This window comes from Poecilia mexicana, unplaced genomic scaffold (assembly GCF_051168715.1).
Source record: "Poecilia mexicana isolate PSO_F unplaced genomic scaffold, ASM5116871v1 scaffold_3, whole genome shotgun sequence".
NCBI classification, from domain to species: domain Eukaryota; kingdom Metazoa; phylum Chordata; class Actinopteri; order Cyprinodontiformes; family Poeciliidae; genus Poecilia; species Poecilia mexicana.
The window spans coordinates 36325662-36350446 of record NW_028263372.1 but is presented as its reverse complement, the minus strand read 5'-3'; the positions used below and the strand labels follow the sequence as shown (position 1 = coordinate 36350446).

At 40.1% G+C, this 24785-nt stretch overlaps 2 protein-coding genes across 2 annotated transcripts; both read left to right on the top strand.

The window, feature by feature from the left end:
• Positions 1-329: 329 nt before the first annotated feature.
• LOC106932973 (uncharacterized) lies at positions 330-14391 on the top strand. The gene is made up of 13 exons (XM_088004535.1): positions 330-479; positions 934-1124; positions 1335-1499; positions 5353-5491; positions 5868-6489; positions 6577-6721; positions 9206-9349; positions 9450-9508; positions 9921-10108; positions 11567-11961; positions 12103-12199; positions 13092-13272; positions 13694-14391. The coding sequence occupies exons 1-13, from the start codon at positions 348-350 to the stop codon at positions 13828-13830; spliced, it is 2595 nt and encodes an 864-aa protein (XP_087860661.1). The 5' UTR covers positions 330-347; the 3' UTR covers positions 13831-14391.
• A 2625-nt stretch (positions 14392-17016) lies between these two features.
• LOC148160304 (CUB and zona pellucida-like domain-containing protein 1) lies at positions 17017-19072 on the top strand. Its single transcript, XM_088004536.1, has 5 exons — positions 17017-17377; positions 17498-17892; positions 17973-18069; positions 18208-18388; positions 18673-19072. Exons 1-5 carry the CDS (start codon positions 17345-17347, stop codon positions 18849-18851), a joined length of 885 nt encoding a protein of 294 aa, XP_087860662.1. The 5' UTR covers positions 17017-17344; the 3' UTR covers positions 18852-19072.
• The last annotated feature ends 5713 nt before the right edge of the window (positions 19073-24785 follow it).

The following is a 24785-nucleotide window of genomic DNA, read 5'->3' as shown; positions in this document are numbered from 1 at the left end:
AAAAAAAATCATAACTATGTTATTGAAAAACAAAGAAAGAGGAAAGGAACTGGAATGTTTTGTATACTGAATCATATCCAAATATATAAAAAAAAAGTTTGAAATGACAAAAGCTTCAAAGGCAAAGGGCTGGCATTCTGGTGAATTCTCAGGAAGGCTCATCTTGGTACGAGAAAAAAAAAACGCTCATCTGGCTCTGCTTTGATAGAACCGTCAGAATATTTGCTTTCATAACACCAATCAAAAAACTAACATAACAGGTCCCACCACATCCATACTGTTTTTTGTTCCTTGTGAGATCCTATTTAAAGCAGGCTTGATATGTCTGGGCTAGAATATTCAACAGAATGGCTTCACTTGGACTGCTGCTGCATCTGATGCTCCTGGTTGCTTCTGCAGATACCTCTTATCGCTTTGATATGTACTATGGAGGTTCAGTGAACTTCTCTCCAAAAGAACAGACAAACGGAAAATATAAGGTAGGTGATTTTATTGGGAAGAATGTATTTTTATGATCATATCAGAGTATTATGGTCACCTAGAAGAAAGAGAAAAATAGGAAGCACTTTTGTTGAGGAACTGCTTTAGGATTAAGTTAACCAAAATACTTGATCTCACAGACATTCTCTTGGTCTACATGGAGGCCAATCTTGGCATACCAAACCTGATCCCAAAACAAGTCTAAGAATTTCAGTTTGTACTTAAAATCAAACGATTGACTTTATTCTATATATTTTAACTTCACTCTGTAACAGAAAGAACAAAACTGAACCATTTTCTTTTCCTTTCCCCAAAACTCCCTACTATCAATAATTGTGTTTATTGCAAACATATTTTTAACTGACAGAAGTCAGAAAACGTACCTGAATAGCCTTAATTTGAGCTGCTGTTCAACTTTTTCATTATTTGGATAATATGTTATTGTCTTTCCAGACTGAATTCCGTCTCAAACAAACAACGTTCCTTTATGCCGTTGATGATCCTGTATGCAGAGCCGGTGATTGTGGGACTCAGATCAACAAATTCAGTGTAATATCTGCACAAACCTCCGATAATATCACCTGGAAGCAGTATGCAGTAACATCTACTAGACAATTTGGCACCAACCTTCCTTTTGAGATGAGGTGAATCTGTTTTGTAATAAATACTCTGACACAGATCTGAAAGCTCTAGAAATGATTGGTTCAACTATTCCTGACAGTTTCTTTAAAAATATTACTTTTTTTTGCTTTTAGTCCCTTAAACTTCATAGATGTTTAACAAAACTGCAATTCAGCAGGCAGCGTTGATAATATTTGTCGTTCCCCTCATCTTGTATTCTTTCTACCAACCAGTCTCCCTAACTGGGTCCACTGGTGGTGGGGAGCAGGTTTCTGGGAAGAAAACATTTTTGGCAGCCATTTGCAGTGGAAAAGTTTGTTACATGTGGACCCTGGAACCCGATCTGATACTGGTGAATCTAACCGATCTCCTATTTTCACCACACCCCCCGTTCTCAGGTAATTTAACAACTCCTACAGATTATTTTCTTAATCTGTGTAGTATTCCATCAGAAATGCATTCAGTATTTATGTTACTGCTGTGGGGGAATTTTTCTGCTATAATTTGAGAGCACACATTTTCAGGCTGAAAGCAGGATTTCATGTCTTTTGTACTCAAAACTTCTCCTCGCTCTCAGAACTTGTCTCTGTTCGGACCTAATCTCTGCTTGCAAAGCTCTGTTCACTTGCTTGCTTTTGGAACAAAAATGCGCCATTGCCTGACAACCTCTCGGTCAACAGAATGTGAGTGTTGTAGTGGGTGCGTTTGTTTCCTTGTAGTGAGTGTACCTGTGTGGCTACTATTGATTGTAGCCGTAGACATAATAAAAGAGTAGAGCCCGCCTTGTTCTCGATATATTTTGATAGATTTTTACCCAGAAAGCACATGGACAAAAAACGTGAGTGAAACGGTCACTGGGCCTAACTAGTATATATTCCATTGAGGGAAAGTAACTAACACAGTGGTTCTTAACCTGGGTTTGATCGAACCCCGGGGGTTCGATGAGTCGGTCTCAGGGATTCGGCGGAGCCGCAGAGGTAAAGACACACTTGTGTAAAGTCGTGATGACGCGCATATGAAACTGGGGGGTTCGGTACCTCAAAAAAGGTTAAGAACCACTGCTCTAACATCTGAATTCCTCATATGTTAACATAAAGGCTCGTTTTGAAGTATAAGCTGCTACTAACAGGCATCGCTTCGAAGAACTCGACCTGGAATGCGGCGTTCATAACAGACACGTGTTCATCTGCTCTACCGCTAGCAAACAACCGAACTGATTAAATAACATAAAAGTCAAGCAGTTCCCTAAAAGTCCAACAGATGGCAGCAATGCACCGTGCAAAACAAAACACCCACAGTTTACAGGACACACTTCCTGCTAAAGAGCCCCCTGGTGGTTGAAGAAAAATACAATTTAAGAAAAAGAAAATCTGAATGCTCTCTGGTATTGTTCAGGGGGCCGGACCAAATGTGGAGGCGGGCCGGATCCGGCCCGCGGGCCGTAGTTTGGGGACCCCTGAGAGCCTTCCTTTCCTAGTCCTTTAAGAGTTTACCCACAGCCAGAAAAGGCAAATGAGTTGTGCACGTTTGCTGAGAGGTCAGAAATGGTTTCCCTGCCGGACAGCTTAGATGAGCACTACCTTAGAAATAAAACATTATTATGTACATTATGTTATATTCACAGCAAAGTTTACATAGGTGGCAAAGACTATTATTAATAACTCACAACTAATGAAAACCCCAAATTCAGTATCTCGGAAAATTAGAATATTTATACAAAAAAATGTTTTGTAGAAATGTTATACAAAAGAGTTTTTTAGAAATGTTAGCCCACTGAAAAATATGAACATGAAAAGTAAGAGCATGTGCAGCACTCAGTACTTATTTGGGGCTGCTTTTGCCCAGATTACTGCAGATATGTGGTGTGATGTGGAGCAGATCAGTCTGTGGCACTGCTCTGGTGTTATTAGAGCCCAAATTGATTTGATATTGATATTTTGATATTGGAGGGAAACGGACAGGGCTGTACAGTAGATGACCAAACACTATGATCCAAGTGCTGGAACACTGAACTTGCTGGAGACCACTGATGAGCAACATGAGGAGTTATTTCAAGTGAATGAGACCCCCGACAAACACACACACACACAGACACACACACACACACACACATCTGAGTTGTTGGGTCAGGTGTATCACATCTTTGTCTTCATAATTGTCATGGTGTGCAGTGGTTGGAGGTGAGGAAGGTGAACCCAGGTAGTCATGATGAAAATTATGTTTAATAAAGAATCAGGAAAACAAACTCAAAATCACAGGAAGCGCTGGGAGCAAACAGACAACGAATGAATGACATCAGACGAGGGCCCGACGAGACAAAGACAACAAGTGGGCTTAAATACAGGAGGAGGGTAATCAAGAAACTAGACACAGCTGGGATCAATCAACAGGGAGGACAGGACAGAGACTCACAGGGAAACAGGACTAAACACAGAAAATATCAAAATAACTACACAGAAAAACACAGATCACAACAATAATAGCTCATAGATTTTTTTTTTGGAGTTCAAGAGAGTCACCTGGCCATTTAAGAACAGGAATACCTGTTCTTAAATGGCCAGGTGAGGATTCATTGTGGGGGTGAATCCTCACCCCCACAATGCGAAAGCGCCTGAAAACAAGCATACCCAAAATGAATCAGGTGCTGCTCTTAAACCACTTGGACTACATGCAAATGCTCGGTGTCTTTAAAAGTCACAAATTTGGCTGTGCAGTCCAATTTATTGTTCTGGTAACTAGGACTTCAATAACAAAGTTTTAATACACAATTTGTGTACATGTTTCTGGAATAAGGAGGTATTGACTGAACAACTAAAGAACTAACAAAAGAAAACGGGGTCGGATCAGCAGATTAACTCAAACCTGTTGATTAAAAATAATCAACGGGTTTAATTATTTCTAAGGTGATTAAGGTGTGTATGCAATCACACGTATACAACTAGCTGCTCAAAGGTGAGCCGTGTAAATGTGGAGCGCTTTGGCTCTGATGGAGAACATCGCCAATGGAAGGATTCAGAGGAAGCGATTGATCAGAGATTATATTGATCTGCTGGGAAATGTTGATGATGGTTTATTATCGTTTAGATTGCCCAACTGATGATCCTGGAGCTCTGAGCAAAACTTAAAGAAGGAGCCATGTGGTACCGGTACCGGTCCAGCTGCCTTCAGTCGAGCCGCCTGCTTTATGGACAGAAAGCATCTTTATTCTGTAAATGTACAATATGCACATGGTTTTACTATTTAGAATAAACATCCACATTCCCACTCAAATGACTCCCACTTTTCTAAATTTGTCCATACGCCAAGTTTTAGTGTGAAACCTGGGCACTCTTATCCATGAGGCCCCAGGTGTCTATCCAGTTTTGGACACACAGATATAAAAAAAAATGGGTCTTCATACATTTTAATTCTAATCAACCCCCAGATCTATTATTCCTTTTCTCTCACTCACACACACTCACACCCCGAGAGAGATGGAACCACAAACATTAGTGTCACCATGCAAAACCAATCCCCACTCCACACACAGGCAGAACAGAAAAAAGTAGGCCAAAGCAGTCCCCACCCCAGACAGGAAGCAAAACATTTGACAATACCTCTTCATTTGACTACAAATTTTGTAATTTAGACATTTCAAGGTCTGAATAAGGCATAACACATACATTTCCTAAAACAAACAAGTCCCACACCAAACTCATCGCAGTATGGAAAAATCCGTCTCACACAGCACACATGCACACACACACCCAGGCAGGCCACACAAAAACACCTTCAAAACATAATTTGAGTTGAGGGAGAAAACCAGCGACAGAAACTAAGCTTATCTGTATAAAACAGGTTTTACTTTCTCAACAAGGAAAAGAGCTGCACTATGGATTACAGCTTATTCTTCCACAGAATCAAATTTGGACCGGTCGCTTTCTTATTCGGATTAACAAAAGACACGAAATCCTGCTTTCAGACCACAAAAGTGTGCTCTTGAGTTATGGCAGAAACATTCCCCCATATACTGCCTTTAGCATCCAAACAACTTTAATAATAGGATTCTTTCACACCATTGCTTCTCAAAGTAAAGCTTAAAAGTCAAAAACCTTAAATAAACCAAGAATTATATAGTCATTGTGGGTGTATCTACTTTAACTTGAATACAGATGGCTAATTTTCCTCACTCTAATTTTCTGCATCTGTAACTACAATAAATGTCTGACTGTCGTATATATTGGTTAAAGTTTTTTGTTTTCATTTATACAGAATAACAAGAAACTGCCCTCGAACATTCAGAATGGCATTGTTTGACCCTGATGGTGATGATGTGAGATGCAGAGTACCGACAGACAGCTCATCTGAGTGTGGGATGTGCAGACTCGTCAGTGGTTTCTCTTTTGACCAGGTATGGGTTTTGTATTGTGATTTCCTGTCATGTTTTACATCAAATGTGTTATACTACATAAATTACTTTTGTGTTATATTAATATATCATAAAATATAATATTTTAGTAAGTAATTTAAATATGATTAAGGCTTATTTGGACAAGTAGTGGATTTGGGGAATCAATCCAATGAGGGCAGCCTCTTTCCAAGTCAACCAATGAATGATTGGTGTCCATTATTATGCCATACAACTAATGTAATGTAACTAAAAGTAGTGTAGTTTTAAAAAGACATTGTTTTATAAACCTGCACCAAATAAAGAGGAAAATCTGAAGGCCATATGTGGTTAGATACATTTATGCTGTTGTCTCATGAAACACATTATTCCTCATCAGCGTTCCTGCTCCATTACATATAACTACAGCAGTTACACTGGGATCCATCCGATTGAACTTGTGATTGAAGACTTTCCCACCAAGCAGATAAACCTTTATTACTCTGATGAGTCCTACACAACAAAGCACCCCCTTTCATTGATGAGACATAGACGTCAAATTGCATACCCAGTCACCACAACGGTAGATCCACTCAGGACCACCACATATCCTACTCCAACAGCATCGGCTCCCGCAACAACCACCACAGTAAATCCAACCAGGAGCACCACCACCACTGTAAATCCAATCAGGACCACCACCACCACCACTGTAAATCCAACCAGGAGCACCACCACCACTGTAAATCCAATCAGGACCACCACCACCACCACAGTAAATCCAACCAGGAGCACCACCACCACTGTAAATCCAATCAGGACCACCACCACCACCACTGTAAATCCAATCAGGACCACCATATATCCTACTCCAACAGCACCTACTCCCACAACCACAACCACAGTAAATCCAACCAGGAGCACCACATATCCTACTTCAACCGCCACAAGCAGCAGCACAATGCAATATAGGCCATCAATTCCTCCTTTAAGCAAACTTCCTCTGGATTTCTCAGTTTATGGTACAGTATACATTTTTTGGTTTTAAAAACTTGTGTGAATATGAAAGTAATTTTCTTATGCTGCTTGATATCTCATCTGACTTTCAGTGGACTCGCATCATGCTCCTTCTTGTCTTGACGGTGATTACTTTCCTGTTTTCTTGGCACCAACTCCAGCTGACAAAGCTTATATACCTACATTTTTAAACAGACCCCTTGAAATTAAAGTCAGATCCAAAGCTCAATTCACAAGGTAAGCTATTTTTTTATTCTTAAATTAGGGTACATCTGTACACCAATCGGGCATAATATTATGTCCATCTCTTTCACTGCCAAAATATTCTTGACTCATTGGCAGGGGCGCCATATGGGGGGGAAAGTTAGGACAATTCCAAGATCCCTTTCATATATATAAAAAATTCCCTTCTCACCCTCCGTGGGTGGTCTCTCTCTCTCTCTCTCTCTCTCTCCCTCTCTCTCTCTCTCTCTCTCTCTCCCTCTCTCTCATCCTCTACCAGAGGCCTGGGAGCTTCAGGTTCTCCTCCAGTATCTTGGCTGTGCCTAGAACTGCACATTTCTGGACTGAGATGTCTGATGTTGTTCCTGGGATCTGTTTGAGCCACTGCTCCAGTTTGGGGGTGACTGCCCCGAGGGCCCCGATGACCACAGGCACCACTGTGGTCTTCACCTTCCAGGCCTTTTCCAGTTCCTCTCTGAGGCCCTGGTATTTCTCCAGTTTCTCCTTTTTCCTGATGTTGTGGTCACTTGGTATCGCTACATCCACCACAACGGCTTTCCTCTGTTCTTTGTCCACCACCACAATGTCCGGTTGGTTCGCCATTACCATCTTGTCTGTCTGGATCTGGAAGTCCCACAGGATCTTAGCTCGGTCATTCTCCACCACCTTTGGGGGTGTTCCCCACTTTGACCTCGGGGCTTCCAGTCCATATTCTGCACAGATGTTCCTGTACACTATGCCCGCCACTTGGTTATGTCGTTCCATGTACGCTTTCCCTGCCAGCATCTTGCACCCTGCTGTTATGTGCTGGACTGTCTCAGAGGCCTCCTTGCACAACCTACACCTTGGGTCTTGTCTGGTGTGGTAGATCTGAGCTACCACACCAGACATACATACATTTATATATATACATTTATTTATATAATATTCCTTTTTTTACAGAAAAGCACACATCCATATTTGCACTGAATCCCCCCCTCCCCCCTGTTCCTGCTTAGCGCACTTGATGGTGTTCAGCAGCAGTCAGTACTAGAAGACAAGAACGACTGTGGCAGTTACTATGCTGCCAAGAAAAATAATGAAGTCAGGTTTTCAAAAAATGGAGATGAGAGAGAAAAAGACAAGTGTGAATTTGTAAATTTTTCTCCAAGAGAGGTGAGTAGACTGTGTGAGCTTATCAACCATTTAGCATAGTTAGCTTAGCTACAAACTACGGTTTGCCTCCATTTCACTAGCGTTTGATGAATTAAGGAAAAGAAATACCAAGATCTTCATATATTTAACTACTTCATAGCGCTTGAGGAGGGTGCTAGAGAACGGTTGGCCGAAATTAGCGTTCATAAATCAACCTCGAGCTAAACTCCATTTGTTAACTCCACTTGTTCGGTGGATATTGGAAAATCCAATATCAAACTTGAAACTAACTTCACTGCAGTTGGTAACACAATAAAACCACTGGGATAAAGTTTGTTTTGGTCTGTGGCCTGCAAAGATGGGACCGAGTGAATGCACCTAAACGCCCCCACAACGTCTGAAGCAGTGCCGCTGGTTCCAAAGCTCTACTGGCCAACAGGAGACATAGAAGGCAGCTTTTGTCATTAACATAACGATGCAGCAGAAAAACAGGAAACGGAAATACAGCGAGCAGAAAAGGGGGAAGCAAAACAAGACAAAGCAAAAATATTTTTCTTGACAAAAGCGCATGTTTAGGGGAAATAAAGAAAATATATACATTACTTGATGGAAACTCATGTGTAAGTAAAAGAAAAAACTAAATATGTATTTATGCTTTTCTTTCTTAATATGCTGGTTTTGGTCCTCCATAAAGGTGTACCTGAAGTGCAACATCTTTTAGGGAGGTGGTATATACATCAAAGTAATGGCATGCCCTAAAGATTTCCCAGCAAAACACTGCCCAAATCATTACACTGCTTGAGTTGACTTGCCTTTTTCCAAGTGGACATTTTGTTTTGTTCCCCATTTAAGTAACTCTTGAGTTAAATCAAAATGTCAACTCAAGTCAGTAACTTATCTTGGTCCATGTCCTAGTTCTGTTGCTGCCATCCCCATTATTAAGGGTTTGTGGAACTGGTGTCTGTAGAGTAACCCTCACTGGTCTGCAACTCCATATACTAGACTGAACTGCTTATGCTTCATCACATTTCCATCAGTCAGCATCAACTTTTCTTTCAACTGGGAACACCACACTGTCTTGGAGATGGTGTCAGCCAGTCCTCTAGCCAGACAAATAGGTCCCTCTACTAAATGCTAAAATCTTTGTCCATTTGTCCTTCTTCCAACACATTGGCATTTAGAAGATTGCCAACTATACCCATAAATACCTGCAAAGGTTAAGTGATAATCACGGCTACTCATTTTTCTCCTAACTGGCCATTAACTGATGCCATACATGTGTAGACAAATTGAGGTTTTGTATACGACTTATTATATTTTTCCTATTTGTAATTGTCTCATTTAACCAATTGTGTTGTCTTCTAGGATTCATGACCTTCTTGTTGTAGGACCAGCTGGCTTATTAAAGGAGAACGTCTCTTATGATACATACATCCTAAGATGGACTCCAACTTCAAATAACCTCTATGATTATTTCCCAATTTGCTTCATATCTGAAGCAAGAGACCAGTAAGTTTTGAAAATACGGTTTTGTTACTTGAACATTCTTAAGTGGTTTGCAAAATATCTTGACTTATTGACGTGATAACTGTCCAACATTACATTCCAGGCTTGACCAAGTCTATCATTCAGAGCTACGCTGCATTACTATCGGTGTTGGGCATCATGGTAAGTCAGTGAATGTAATTGTGGGAGTATTAATTAGGTTGTATTTGGTTTATGAATCTTGACATCAACTGAAGGAGTGAAGCTGGTAAACTGAAAAAATGTTCCTCCCTAAAACATAAGGATAACTGGAACAATGCCTCAATGGAAGACATAAGTAGTCATTTTGAACCTTAAGCAACTAGTTTCTCATTTGTAGTATTCTTAATAAATAAAGAGATTGTCCAAATAGTAACAATAATCTAAAATATAGATCATGAGATTAAGATGTTAAAACGAGAGAAAAGCTAGAAAATAGATCATAGCCTTGTTGCTAATTGGATAGAAAGTAGACTAAACTTAAGCAAAACAAAAACTCTCCTTGCATCATTTAAATAACCTCCTGTCAATATTGATGGTTTTTCAAATTTTCCAGAGGCCAAAGTGACCTGCAATGAAACAACAATTTCTGTGGAGGTGGAAAAAGACTATCTTGTCAAGCATAATGAGGACATATTGCATTTCAATGAGTTTACAGACTCCTCATGCAACTTGAAAACACTCTCCAACACCAGCCACCTGGTTGCCGTCATGCCTCTAGGAAGTTGTGGAACTCTTGTGGAGGTAAGGCACAAAACAAATGCTTTACAATAGAGTACAATAGTTATTCAGAAAATAGCCGTATTGTCATGAACAACAATTTACAATGCAAGACTCACAAACAAAAATGTTTAAAACATTAAGACTATTACAGAGTTTAGTCTTAAAAACAAATGAAAAAAAATACAAAATGAATATAAATTATTTGCACATCCGTTTAATCCAAATTAAGTCAGCTGCTCCATAAGGCCCCCTTTGAGTTTGAGCTCTGTTTATTCACAAATACATCTTAGCAAACTACAATCATCACTGATTGCTTTTTAGGTTGGCCAATGAAACCACTTCCCCTCTCCCAGATTTCACTTAATCTATGTTGAAATGCTGTTAGTGGTGCTGATGTTTTTAGCAGCAAAAGGGGCCCCTAAGTCAAATTCTGCTCAAGGCCTCATGCAACATTGGACTGGCCCTGCATGATGACTCTGTTATAAATGCAGTTCACATAGAGCTCCACAACCAGAGCTAATGCGGTGGGTTTTAGACTCCTACTTTGATGAAGAGTACTCCAAAGGACCCCAAGTGCTCATGTAACCGGGTTCTGCTTCACTTCACTGTACCAGACCGGCCCAAGTAACCCATCAACTCTGCGTTGTGTAGTTTTAAAGACGACAAGGAGTTTCTGGGTGATCTGCAGTTTATTTCCTGAATGAAAACATATCCGGGATCAAATCAGTGCAACGGCTCAGCTTCAATCAGCACACTATAACAGAGCGAGCGTTATGTTAGCCTTTTAGCTTAGCACATGAAGTGTTTCATAATAAAATTAAAAATACAAAAATTGGTGCCAGGCACGTATCTAGTAAATATTAATTACAGATTATTTATCTAAGTTAATAAAAATTATGTTTTATCTGTTGCTAACATTTTTCTACTCGGTGTGCTGAAGAATGCAACTCACCTCTCGTGCCGCTTTCCCAGACTGGCACCGAGTACAGGAGCCAGCAGCATAAAACCAGCCACACAGAGAGGGGGCGCTATTTCTCCATTGCACTGATACATAAAGCAAGTGGGATTCTACAACCTAAACATTGTTACACTCACAGGGGGTTCAAGTAAATTACAGGTCAGGTCAGCCTGGGTCCATTTTCAGTGAGAGGAGGCCTGCGCAATCCATTCTGAGGTAAACTCCAGAGATCAAGCAGCTGCAGTGCTTATTTATTTTAAATATGTCACAACAAACCTCAAAATATTGAGGTTTTTTTTTACAAATACATAAATAGCCTCTCATAAAAGTAAAGGACTGTAACTTTAAATCAACCCCTAAGACTATCCATGATCAACAACCTAATTTTGTCTAAATGTAAAACATGTCTAGTGAAAAAAGGGGATTAGTTTCACTTCCAAACTCTCTTTAAAATCTCTTTAGCCAAAACATGCCATTTCCTTCATATCTCATTTTATTGTCTTTCATTTTGTACTTTTCAGGAGGATGATGATAGCATTATCTTTACCAATGTGATCACATCTGCAGACAAAAGGAAAATTGTTTCCAGGCAGCATGACGTTGAGATCTCCTTTTCCTGCTCCTTCCCGAAGCGAACCAACCTGACTCTGGGATTCAGACACAAAAACCCGTACGCCTTTAACGAGAAGGGCTTTGGTGCTTTCACCTTCCAGTTTGAGTTCTTCGAGAGCCAGCGTTTTAGGAAGCAAGTGGATTCCAGCAGCTACCCGGTGGAGGTTTACCTGAAGCAGATGATCTTCATGCAGATCGAAGCCACCTCGTCCATCCCAAACACTGAGCTGTTTGTGGAGTCCTGCAGGGCGACTCCCTACGACAACCCCAACTCCCGCATCAGCTACACCATCATCGAAAACGGGTACTCCATGAAAAATAAAAGCCAGTTCCACATTCTCAAGAAAAAGACAACGATCCATTTCATTTTTTTTTTCATGTTTGATCAATGAAGATTTGCTGAGGGTAAAAAAATTCAGCCCGTTGTTTTACTTATTTATTGCAGATGTGTGAAGGAAAAAACAACTGAAATCTATCCCAGCCCAAAGTCTCAGATCAGGTTTGGAATGGAGGCTTTTGAGTTCATCGGAGCTCACGAGGAGGTAAAATGGGCTTCTCTTTAAGAAAACCAGGTTTATGTTTGTGAAGGATTTGTTTTTATACAAGTCAGTAATTTAAGTAACAGCTCAGTGGTCACTTTATATATTGTAGACACATTAAAAAAGGGGAGTGTTATGTATCTTCTATGCACATACTGCCATTTCATAACACAACCAAGTAACAATGTTACCTTCAGTTGTTATAACAATGCCAATTATGTGAAATATGACTTAAGAGAAATTTTACTTAATAAATTAATGATTTGAAGTTGGGTCTATCGTTAAAAAGTCCCGTTCTTTCTGAAATTCCGCCTTTTGGAAGTATTCATGACATTGCTCCTCTATTAACCTTTTTTACCAGTGTTGCAGTGAAAAGTAACTTGTATAATGAGCTCAGCAGGGGCGCAGTTACACCAGGTGTTCAGAGTCTACTACTTACTTGAGTTTTGCTCATAGAGGTCCAGAAACTAAACGCCGTCATCTCTCCCTTGTGGACACTATTGAGCTTGTGATGGTTCAAGCTCAATAGTGTCCTAAGGTTTCTTCCAGAGGAGAAATTGCATCGCTACACTGCAATTTCTCCTGTTTTTGAACCTCGTCAGTGAGGTTCCCAAAGATGACAGAGATTATAAGCTCGTAGTCCCAATCTGTATCTGTCACATTAAGTATGCACAGAAAGATGTCCAACAACCAGATATTCACACAGTTATGACTGAACAGAGGTCACTTGCAGGTCATTTCCACTGCAAGTGGACTTGACAAAGGCTATAAGGTTCTCCTTGAGTCTCTTTGACTTGCCTGAGCCAATTCTGTCTGATGTCTTTTTTTCATCTTATCTGTAGTAAATAGAAAAATCTATTTAGAACAATCTGACTGCACCTGCATGGTTCTGCAGGTCTACATCACCTGTTCGGTCCTCCTGTGTGACACTGGATTTCCTGGAACTCGGTGCTCTCAGGGATGCATCAGGTCTGACTCGGGGAACAATCGCAGGAAGAGGGACGCTCCAGCTGAGACAAGCAGCCACTCCATTTCCCAGGGTCCTTTGCGCCTCGTTAAGACATCTGACACCAAAGGTGAGAGTTCAACTACTGGTTACTTAATTCAAGGTTTTTGTTATAAAGTTTTCTTCTATGCTATTCAAATTTGGTTTGTTTTTGATTGTGTGGTCAGTTTGAAATATTCTAAATTCAAGATTTTCATCTGCTTTTAGAACTATTGGGGATATTTGGATTTACCATGATATATTCAGTCATTTGCAAATACAGTTTATTTTACGGTTGAAAAAATATAATAGAACAGCAATAATTAATGCAAAATAATTTTTTCCTACATTGTATTTGCAAGCAGACTGACTTTCTCTTCAAATAAAATTCAAGAATCTTACACCAAAACACCCTTTAAACCTTATTTTCTCAGTTTGTCTTTTTTCTGGTTCTGCATTATACAAGCTATCATCTTTTATAACCAGATCTGATTTATCGTTTTACATTTCAGGGTCTGGCCTGAATGTGACTCTGAGCCTGAACCAAATCTTGATTGTTGGCTCTGTCCTGGTACTTGGAGCGATCATCTACCGGTCCAGAAGAACCAGAACTAAATACCAACCAGTGCCAACCTTTGAAACACAATAACTTTAAATCTGCTACTTTCAAAACTTAATTTCTCTCTTTTAAAAGATATTGGTTGCTTGGAGGTGAATTACTTTATTTGCAAAAAGGCATCTTTACTTTTAAAAGACAAAACAAAGAAAGCTGTAGATTCTGTGAACTCTGTTTTACTGGGACTATTTGAGACGGGCTTTTGTTGTACACCAAGTGTTTTGCAACCATATAGTTTTTATTTTGTTATGGTAATTAAGTGCATGTTAAAATAATTTCGAACTGATGGGTATCACAGGTTCCTGGTAGTTTAAAATAATTTGAATTTGCATGTTGGAATTCCTGATTTCCCTTTACATAATTTCAACTTGAGTGTGGTGTTCGATAAGCCCTCCATAGTCCCTGGGCACAGCTGTATTGGGCATTTTATTTTTAAATGGCAGTGGGAATGCATAATGTGTGATATTTGAATAAGTTCTGTATTTTGGGATCAAATTACATTTTTCTTTCTTCTCATACCTAAACTAGATAGAACAATCAATGTTTAATCCTTTTTTGTGCCACTGACAACCATTAAAAATTACTCTTCACAAATGCATTGCAATTTGTTTTTTCATTCACTTGTGCGGAAGTCTTCAAAATTTCTATCTATTTTTTCACCAAGTCATAAATTAATTTCAAATGAGATTTATAATACCCACTGATTACAGCTGAAACTGGTCTACACTTAAACCATTAATAAATATCTAAAACCTGATTTAAGGCCTGATTCACACAACAAGCGGTTTAAACTGTCAGTTGATTTTCAACACATGAGAAACCATGCACACGCGACAATAATAAAAACTTCATAGACACAACAGAGTTGATCCGACAGTGTGTGGTGTTCAGCCACATGGCAAAGACTACACAATCAGATTTTAGTTATGAACATTCATATGACAGAAAGGCAATCTCTCAAAAAACCTCTTGTTTATTTACTCTAAACATGAGTTCTTTGACTGCCAACAAGGAAGCAAGAGAAAAAACAAAACAACGTCTCAGATGTCCACCAGACTTTGAGACATTTTGGTGCACCATTGCAGTTGTTTTGTCTCCTATAATTTGCATTGCCCTGTTTCCGTCACCTCACTTTCTGGCGACGGAAACAGAAAGTGAGGTGATGAAACATTCAACAGGCTGTGTGCTCGTTTGTCCCTGGAACACCCAAATGCAAATGCAAGACAGTCCAAAATGTTGAATGTCTCTAATTTGGACATGTGCACCATGTGCAGAAGCTATTATCTTCAATGTCATTGTCTTGGGTTCAATTCCCAGTCTTGGGCCATTTACTGCTTGTCTTCTGTCTCTCAGTCTCAACCCTATTTCCTGTCAATTTGCTATTGAATGAAGTGCCAAGAAATCTTAAAAAATAAAAATCTGTGATTTGAGGCCAGAGCAGTCCTGACATCCTTCCCAGCATATTATATAAATCCTGTCCTCAGAAGCAGGTGTCCTGCAGGTTTTCTCTGTTTCAACACATCTGAGTCCCATAATTAGGTCATTAGCAAGGCTCTGGAGAACCTGACTGCACATTAAGGAGGTAATTCAATCATTTGATTGAGGATTGTTGAAGCAGGACCACATCCAAAGGTTGCGATCTTCAAGGCAGGGATTTGAGGAACCCTGGACTAGATCACTCTTAACACATCACACTCAGCAGGAATATTGCACAATACTATCTTTATAGCCATCACGATAATTAATCAGATTGTCGGAAGAGAGCGAGCCTCCTAGGAAGTTGTGGGTCTTATAATATTTTGTGGAGACACTGAACAGCTGCCTCCAGTTCAAGTGAACTGCAGTTTACCTGAAACACCAACACATGCACACAGTAGCCAAGAAAGGCCTAATCTAAACCCAGAGCAGAGCGCATGCAACACACCTCCAGAGGTAAATGGCTTTGAGGGAAACTTTCCAAACAGCAAAATTTAATCATCTGTCAGTTTATGCTACAGTTAAAAAAATATTGTTTTCAAGTTTCTCCCCCGTTAGTGTGAACCTTCATCTCAATGCTGTCCATGCAGGTGCTCCTTTAGATACCAGTGTTTGTTTGAATCTTTTGCATTCCTTTGACGTCAGACTGGATGAAGCACAAAAACAAAATCTTTCAGTGCACACCGTGCTAAATGTCGATGTTAAACGTCTGCTTAAGAAGTTCTGCAGTTTTATTAAGTAGGAAAGTGACACAGTGTATGAGCTCTGCTGCTGCCTCCACCTACCTTCCAGCATAAATATTTGATCTCCATGGGAGATTGTAAGTCTTTGTTGTGTATTTTCCATTACTGTCATGCAGAATATAATTTAAAAAGACATTAAGTAATTTAAGGAGTCTAATTTATTTGTAAAGGCTCTAACAACAGTATCCTGGAGACCACTGTTTGTAGAGCAGTTTGTGCTTTAGGGTGAAAGCAGGACAGGAAAAGGTTTTATGTACCGTTTACTTCCACGGATGAAACAATCATTTCTTACCTTTCAGACAACAAAGGGTGTTCCACTCAGAGCTGCGTTGTGTGACTGTTTCTGTTGAACGTCACAGTAAGCTGAAGCAAGAATTGAAGTTATTCATATTAATGTTAATGTAGAGGGGTGAAAAATGAGCTCTTAGTAAATTAAAACAATAATTAAGAAAATAGGCACCCCAACATAATTTTTATTTTTGTATTTCTCATTGTACTAAGTTCTGTAGTGTCAATTTAGATTGTCCGATGCAATTCCGCACACAACCGCTAGGGGCGCTGCCGCGTTAGTGGCACAGAAAAGATTGAGCACACAAGAAGATTCCGGTTAAATGAGAAGGAAGCTCAACGTGTGTGTCTCGTCTTTCCTGTTCCACAGCATCACACGTTGAGGGAAGATCATCTAACACATTACCCTCAGCCATCCTAGGTTGCAGGGTAACATTAACATAATTAGAAATGTCTGTCACATCTTACACTATGCAGATGCCACTGTGACCTGCAATGAAACGACAATAACCGTGGAGTTGGCAAAGTCTTTGTCACGATCCGTGTTTCTGTGTGTTTATTTTTGAGTTTTTTCCTGTGTAGTCCTGTTCCTGTGAGTCTCTGTCCTGTCCTCCCCGTTGATTGCTCCCCAGGTGTGTCTCATTCCCCTGATTGCCCCATGTGTATTTAAACCCACCTGTTCTCTGTGTTCCTCGTCTAAGTTTGTCTATGTCTAACGTCTTGTGTTCGCGCCAGTTGAACTGCTAAGTCCTGGTTTGCGTTAGCTCTCGTCTCCAAGTCCTGTTTATCAGTTGCTACCGGTATTTGGCTGTGTGCCGGTCTCTCTGCCGTGCTGCCTGTGTTGGACTGTTTTGAGCCTTCATTAAATAATCATCATCACCATAACCTGGGTCTCAGCGTCTCTCCTCACCACCAACCACCACACCCCATGACAGACTTCCCTCATCAAACGCAAGGAAAACCATTTGCATCTAATTGACTGGTTGGATTCTTCCTGCAGCCTGAGATGTCATTCGAACGCTACCCACCTGGTGGCGGTCATGCCCCTGAACGGCTGTGGGACTCGGGTTGAGGTATAATCCACATATATGGGAAACAGTGCACCTCTAACCAGACCGAGTCTTCATCTACTTCCATACAGAGCTGGGAGGAAACTGCGTGTTTTAGATTTTTCTTTTTTATATCATTATCAGGAGGACGACGACAACATCATCTTTAAGAACATGATCACATCAGCTGATCCCAATAAACTCATTTCCAGGCACCAAGACATTGAGATCGTCTTTTCCTGCGCCTATCCAAAGCGAGCCAACCTGACTCTGGGATTCACACACAAAAACCCGTACTTCTTTAACGAGAGAGGATTCAGCTCCTTCACCTTCCAGTTTGAGTTCTTCGAGAGCCAGCGTTTCAGGAAGCAGGTAAACGCCAGCAGCTACCCGGTGGAGGTTTACCTGAAGCAGATGATCTTCATGCAGATCGAGGCCACCTCGTCCATCCCAAACACTGAGCTGTTTGTGGAGTCCTGCAGGGCGACTCCCTACGACAACCCCAACTCCCGCATCAGCTACACCATCATCGAAAACGGGTACTGAGAGAACAGACCTGCTTCTTACTGGCTAATGAACCCTTTTCTTTGTGTCATGTATTTTTACTGGTGTGTTGCAGATGTGTGAAGGATGAAACTGTGCAAATCTTCCCAAGCTCCAAGTCTAATTTCAGATTTGGTATGGAGGCTTTTGAGTTTATTGGAGCTCACGAGGAGGTAAAGTTATGAATTAAAATGATTAAGTTTGGGTTTTATTAACAAAAATAGTCTGCAAACACTTTGATTGGATGTACTTTTTCCCATAGTCAGTCAAAATTTGTAAATCTGTCTGACCTCTCCTGCATGTGTCTGCAGGTTTACATCGCCTGTTCGGTCCTCCTGTGCGAGAGCGGCAATCCTGAAACTCGATGTTCTCAGGGATGCATCAGATCCGACTCACTGAATGATCGCAGCAGGAGAGACGCTCCGGCCCAGACAAGCAGGCACTCCATTTCCCAGGGTCCTTTGCGCCTCCTTAGGCATTCTGACACCAAAGGTGAGTGTTCGTTTACTCTTTACTCTTTTAGTTAGTGCTTGTATTATTTAGAAATACATTTTTGTAGCGCATTTCATGGTTATGAATATTATTTTACTCCACTGAAGTTTTCTCAGATTTTTATTTAGCTGTTTTCACACCAACAACCTGCCAGTTACTGTCATTGTGCTGAATCTGGGAGGTTTTTGCCAACTTTGATAAAAAGCCTTGAGCTCTTTTTTTCTCTCTTGATATGTTAGAATATAAATTCTTCTATTTTAATGAACATTTTTCTTTTTTCTCAGTTTCACACCCAGATACAGGTTCAGGCCCAGGCCTGTATCTGGGCCTGAACCTGGTCTTTGCTGTCTGCTGCCTGTTGGTTTGCGGTCTGGTCATCTACCGATCAAGAAGAACCAGAGCTAAACATCAACGCCTACCAGCTGCTGACTCTCCAGTCGACTCTGATCGCCCAGTAGATTAAGAAGATGGATCTTCTCCATTTTCTTTTTAGTGAAAAAGTATTAGATTCTGTTTTGAGGGTTTATGTTCTTTCTTGAGGTTTTTTGGTTTGATTGTATGGCAAAAGGGAATTATATGATTTTAATGCTTTATAAGCTTTGATTTTACAAATTGTGTAACAATCAAACTGTGAATGTTTCTTTGAATGCCTGCAATAAAAAATATTTGGATAAGCACAATAAACTACTGTTTTAGGATTTTAGGACTTCAGATTTAAGGTAAAAATTCCTCTTGGTTAAAAAAAAAGTTTCAGAAAATCTGTTGAAGCTGATGCACAAACTGTAGCGAAAAAAGTTTAATAAACAGGATTTCCTGTTATGTTAATTAATTTGACTACATGTTCATTTTACTGCTCATGGATTTCCATCAGTAAAACGTCACAGCTTTGATCTTTGTGGTCTTGCAGCTTGCCAAGTGTCCACAAAGGAATGACGCCCCCTGCCGTTTACAGCTTATTGTCTGCTGTGGGAGTTCTGGGCTTGTCACATGTTTGGCAGTTCTGTACTAACTGGACCCACCCGTCCAAATTTAACACACACAGAACATGGAGTACGGTGATCCCTCACTATAACACGGTTCACCTTTCGCGGTCTCGCTGCTTCGCGGATTTTCTTTGTGCCGTTTTTTTCACAGTGCATTGTGTTCTGCATCCTGATTGGCTAAAATATAAGTAACGCAGATTGGCTATTTAGGAGATAGAAACTGAAACTTTGAATGCCTGATGGAAAAAACTGTGGCCGGAGGCAGCAAAACCCGACGAGATCCAGCTGTGAATCTGGTTGGGCAGCTTGGAGGAGACGCTTTAATGCCACGACTCCAGATCACATTAAGGCCCGATTGATGCACATCCGCTGACATGAAAACAGGTTTTGTTCTTTGGTTTCAATGTAAAGTATATAATTGTAAAAAAAAATAAAATAAAGGTAACTACTTCGCGGATTTCACTTATCGCGGGTTATTTTTGGAACCCCAAAGAAAAAAAGGGATCCCTGTATACATAAAAAAAACAAAAACAATTTTGCTCTTGGAAACTATTGTTTTACCGCGTAACATGATTATCAGTAATAAAAGCTACGACTTGCGGTTTAATCTGCTGCTGTAGGAATGAAGCAGCTAAACTTCACTCCTCGACTCGTAGCGCCACCCAGAGGGCAGCCAGGGAAACGCATGGTGCTTTAGATGCCCAGGATTTTCAGCCTCTTCATGTCTGCTCCACTCTTGACACAAACTATTACAAAACTACTGAGAAAGGAAGGAACGATGAAAACATCACGACTTTTCAGGAAGCTTGAAATGCAAGAGTCAAAAAGGTTTTTCTTCTTCATCAACTAAAAGAAAAACCTTCACAATGCAGCAGTTTGCAGCATTGCAGCATTGAAGCAAACAAAACAATTGTTCTTATAAACTACCTATTTCTGTCTTTTTTTACAAAGTACATTTACTTCAAGTATAAACAATAAAGTTGTTTTTTGCAGATGCTGAGTCAGCAGTGTGGAGCATCTATTTATTATTTCTGCAGATATCTGATGTTTCCTCATTCAGCTCATTGTTTATGCCTGTAAAGGCCCGTCACTGAACATTTATGTAATAAACCATTCTTAGGTTTCATCATCAGAAGTGGAAGTGATAACAGTAATTTCTTATAATTAAATGAATAATTATGTTCATGTTACCAGCAGCTGGTAGAAGTTAATTTGATTTAAAGTAATCCTTTAAATGTAGTAACTCTGGCTGCAATCATTTCCATTTGAAAAAGAAAATCTGTTTTCATCCTGCAGGAAAATTAAGATAGATCTTCTATAGGAACAGCATCTGGGGCCGTTCAGCTCACGCCTCATATCTGCATGCAGTGGATGAATCAGCTAGTTAGAATTCAGTCCAGCGAGTTTAACTGCCCCGTCAGCTGGAGTCCTTCAGCTGGGTCAGGGGAGAAGCGGCCAGACTGGTGAGATTCTTTACAGAGTTGATTTTGGCAGCAGTGAGGTTTGAGCTTTGATCCATGCAGACACAACGTGCTGGAAGCCGCACCTCTTGTTTGTTTTTACTCTGCAGTGATTGATCGCTGACAGTTACAGTAAACGGTGAGGGCAGGTGTTACAGGAAGTCATACAGTAAAAAGAATATAGAAAAAGCATAAAACTGAACACGTTTTCCATCCATTGTGTTTGTTGAAAACATGCTTGATGTTCAGTTCAGTCTGGATGTCCTGAAGCTTCTGGGCTGCAGAAATAAGCAGATCCATGATTTTCATGGACGCTTTTATCAAAGTTTCTGCACTCAAATCTAAAACTTTTAAAGACTAATATAAATGAAATTTAAGACATGAACCATGACAGAACTGTACAAAGAAAATCTAATTTTTATTATAATAATGTATTTGTTAGAATGGAAAACTATCGAGGAGGAAATTGTAGTTCTTGTTGGATTCTGACAATAGATTTCATCTCATTCTTAGTTTAGCTGAAGTTATCATTTACAGCAGTGGTCCCCAACCTTTTTATTACCGCGGACCGGTCAAAACTTGGAAATTTTGCTGCGGCTCAGGGGAGGTGGTGGGGAGAGGGGCGTGAACCGTCAGATCAGGCTTCTGCATGTTGGTGTTCCCACTAAATCCTGGATATGGCCTATTTGGGTTGTCTGGGCCCTTTTATCGCAGCCAGTGGGGTACAACCTGCTGAATGCGACGGGTAGCCAATCAGAAAGCGCGGTGACGTCAGAACAGAGGGGAATCCCAAACAGCTGACATATCGCGGAACTGAGGGTCCGGTGGATGTCGGAGATGATATGTGGAAATGTTTATTATTAAATCTAAAGGTCATTATTATATATGTTTATTCAGTTAAAAATGTTAACTATAAAAAAACATAGTCGCCTCCAAATCATAGTGCAGCAGATGGAGCGGCTGCTCCTGCTGTCTTTCATCCACCGCCTTTTCTTTTTTTTTTTTATCTCTTAAAATGAATTCACAAACTGTCACTATTGCTTCTACATCGTCATCCGTGTTTGGTTATTCTAAATTCCCGTTTGCTATGTTGGGGGTTTTGTGGATTTCTTCTGGAATCGGGATGTTCGTGACTGGAATCGGTTCGTGTTGCTCCTGCCTTGAGGCTGAACACGAACCGATCGAACCTGTTGGACTTTTATCAGCTCTGTGGTCACAGAGGTTTGGAGGATCGGCCGACACAGAGCGGCTTGTAATATTTGACTCACCTACCGGTCCGGGATAAATCCATCCTCCTGTCTCTTCTCTGGGCCTTTTCCCAAAGAAACTTTCCAAAGACATCTGATCTGTTTCTTACTCATTTTGCTGCTTGTGGCTCAGTGTTGGCGCGCAAGTAACCGAGAGAATCCGGTTAAAAGATTTCAAAATAAAAGATCCTCCTGACTCAAATAATACATAAAATATTTAATTAGTTCTTGCGCGGCCCGGTACCAATTGGTCCACGGACCGGGAGTTGGGGACCACTGCTTTACAGTTAAATTTTTTTCCCGTTAGTCTTCCTGGCTCCATCTGTTATGTTGTTTTGAGTTATTTTTGAGGTTTAATTATTCAGTAATCTTAACTCTCTTGTTTCTGTTTTACTTTAGTTCAGGCCCTCTTAGTGTTTCTAGTTATATTTATTCTCTTCTTTAAAAACCTACATAAAAAATACGAGACTAAATAGTCTCGCCATGACAAAATTTAAGACCTGTGATTGATGTATTTAAAGCCAATTTACATATTTTAAAATAAATTTAAGACATTTTGAGGCCTCAATTTTAGATGCATGAATTAAATGTTATTAAGGATGAACAGATACTCAGGTTATGAATGTCTTACCTTCATTTCCTAAGATAATCCATCTATATAAACCTTCTTATTCATGAAGGGTCAAAATTTTAATCTTCCTTACTTTTCCACCAGTAGTTGAGGCCAGAACTGCAGGCCGGCCAGCAGCTGCATCCTCCTCTTCCTCAGTCAGACCTCTGGAACGTGACTAAAATGAGGTTTTTCTGTGGAGAAGACATCGTCTTGAAAAGAACAGATGTTAGTTTAAAACTCTTCATGACTTTCCTGGGTTAATAGCACCGTCACAGACATGAACATTTTTGCTTCTTTTCCAATTCAGAGTCGTCTGAAGGGTCAGCGATCGTAGCTGTCCAACTGATTTTACTTTGTTACCTCAAGCAGATGATCTTGTTTGTGTGTTTGTTGTTAAACTGGAGAGTTTTTAAGTCAGGAGCCTGGCAGTCCTCTGGCGCTACTTTTGGATGCATCCCAGCTCCAGCACACCTGAATCTGCAGCCTGAACAGGAACATTTACCTCCTGGTCATTAAGCATTCATCTGATTCAGGCGTGTTGGAGCTGGGAATCGAAAGGTTGCAGGCCGGTGACTAGATGACTGGAGTTACAGAGTTCTGCTTTAAACCGTACTTAGCTGTTAATCGCAGCCTAAAATGAATAGTTTATATAAACAGAAATAATCAAATGCACTATGACTGTATTCTGAGCTTTTTTCTATTCAGGTTTATTTATTTTTTGTTCTTGTTTTGTTTCATTTCAGCAGCAAAGTGAGAACAGAAATGCATATTTAAGTTTTGGTTTACTGGAATCAGCAGTCAGTTGTTGGACCTGAAAGATGAGAAGCCAGCATGTAGCTCTGTTGTTTCAGCTCCTCATGTTTGGCTTGGATCAGATCTGTGATGGCTGTGACGCAGCATGCATGCCTCACAGGCAAATTAATTAAAGGCGTTTAACTAAAGATGGTCATTAAGTCCACTCCTTCTTGGTTTCGTTGTTTTGTCAGCAGAACTTCAGCCTCACCTTCCTTGAACAATGTTTTTCATGTTGTCCATTCAAAACCTGTCCTTTTATTACCTGATACACGGAGTTGCACAGGAATCTGTCATGTGTTTAATTAATCTGCTTCTGGCTGCATCCACCCACCTGCTGCCTGCATCATTGTCCTCGTCTCTCCGGTAAACCTGAATATTTCCACCTTGCAGTGAGGAGAAAACTGATAGCTGAAAAAGCGCTCAATACTCCTTTAATCTGAGCAAACAGTCAAACAATAAATATGCACTTTTATTAAACAACTCAATATTTTATTCTTAAAGCTTTTGCTAATTTTCATTCTGTTTAATTGCTTTTTAAAGTCAGAATTGCTTTTTTCAAATGATTTCTATCTTTTCCTCCCTTTTCTGTCCCAGACACCTGTTGCATTCAGAGATTTAAAATCTAATACCTTCTAAAAATGTAATGAATACTCTAAGGTGACATAATTGAAGTTGATAAGATTCTATTTCTTTCCTACAAGCGTATCAGTGTGTATCTACAAGGAAGTACATGGACTCAGCAGAGATTAGAGGCCTGATCTGCGTGACAGAGCAGAGAAACCTGAACTTTGTGTTTATCTGATTACAGACGAGTGAACCGCTGACGGTCTATTTCACCTGAATATGTGCAGATACTAAAAGAGAAACCAAAGTCAGCAGTTTGAAGTTTTGATTGTGTCTAAAATATTCTAGTTAGCCAACAACACAGGGAGGCATTTTAGAAATATATCTCTGAATGAATGAGATAAGAAAATGTCTGCATGTCCTGATAAAGATCCTGGTCAGATGATCTAATCAGATGAGAGAAGCTCATTTTCCCAGGAGGTCAAATTATCTTAAAATTATGAATTCTGTGTCAATATGAGAAATTTTGCTCAAATTAGATTAAACCAAAAGTTTTAAGAAAACATTTCCACTAAATCCAAAACAGTTATGAAGTGTAAAACTTACTTGATGTTTGATTGATAAATATTCAGTTGAGTTCAGAATATTGTATTTATCGTAAAGGGAAATTAGACGTTTATCTTCAGCGTCATTGTGGACGGTGATGGGGTGCATGGGCAGGAAGGATCTGCTGTA

What these genes read in the sequence shown, in the direction of transcription:
- LOC106932973 (XM_088004535.1), top strand. Translation starts at nt 348, where the DNA reads ATGGCTTCACTTGGACTGCTGCTGCATCTGATGCTCCTGGTTGCTTCT. An exon ending in TCATCGGAGCTCACGAGGAG is followed by an intron (nt 12,200 to 13,091) that starts GTAAAATGGGCT and finishes ATGGTTCTGCAG; the next exon opens with GTCTACATCACCTGTTCGGT. An exon ending in TAAGACATCTGACACCAAAG is followed by an intron (nt 13,273 to 13,693) that starts GTGAGAGTTCAA and finishes TTTACATTTCAG; the next exon opens with GGTCTGGCCTGAATGTGACT.
- LOC148160304 (XM_088004536.1), top strand. Translation starts at nt 17,345, where the DNA reads ATGCCCCTGAACGGCTGTGGGACTCGGGTTGAG. An exon ending in TTATTGGAGCTCACGAGGAG is followed by an intron (nt 18,070 to 18,207) that starts GTAAAGTTATGA and finishes ATGTGTCTGCAG; the next exon opens with GTTTACATCGCCTGTTCGGT. An exon ending in TAGGCATTCTGACACCAAAG is followed by an intron (nt 18,389 to 18,672) that starts GTGAGTGTTCGT and finishes CTTTTTTCTCAG; the next exon opens with TTTCACACCCAGATACAGGT.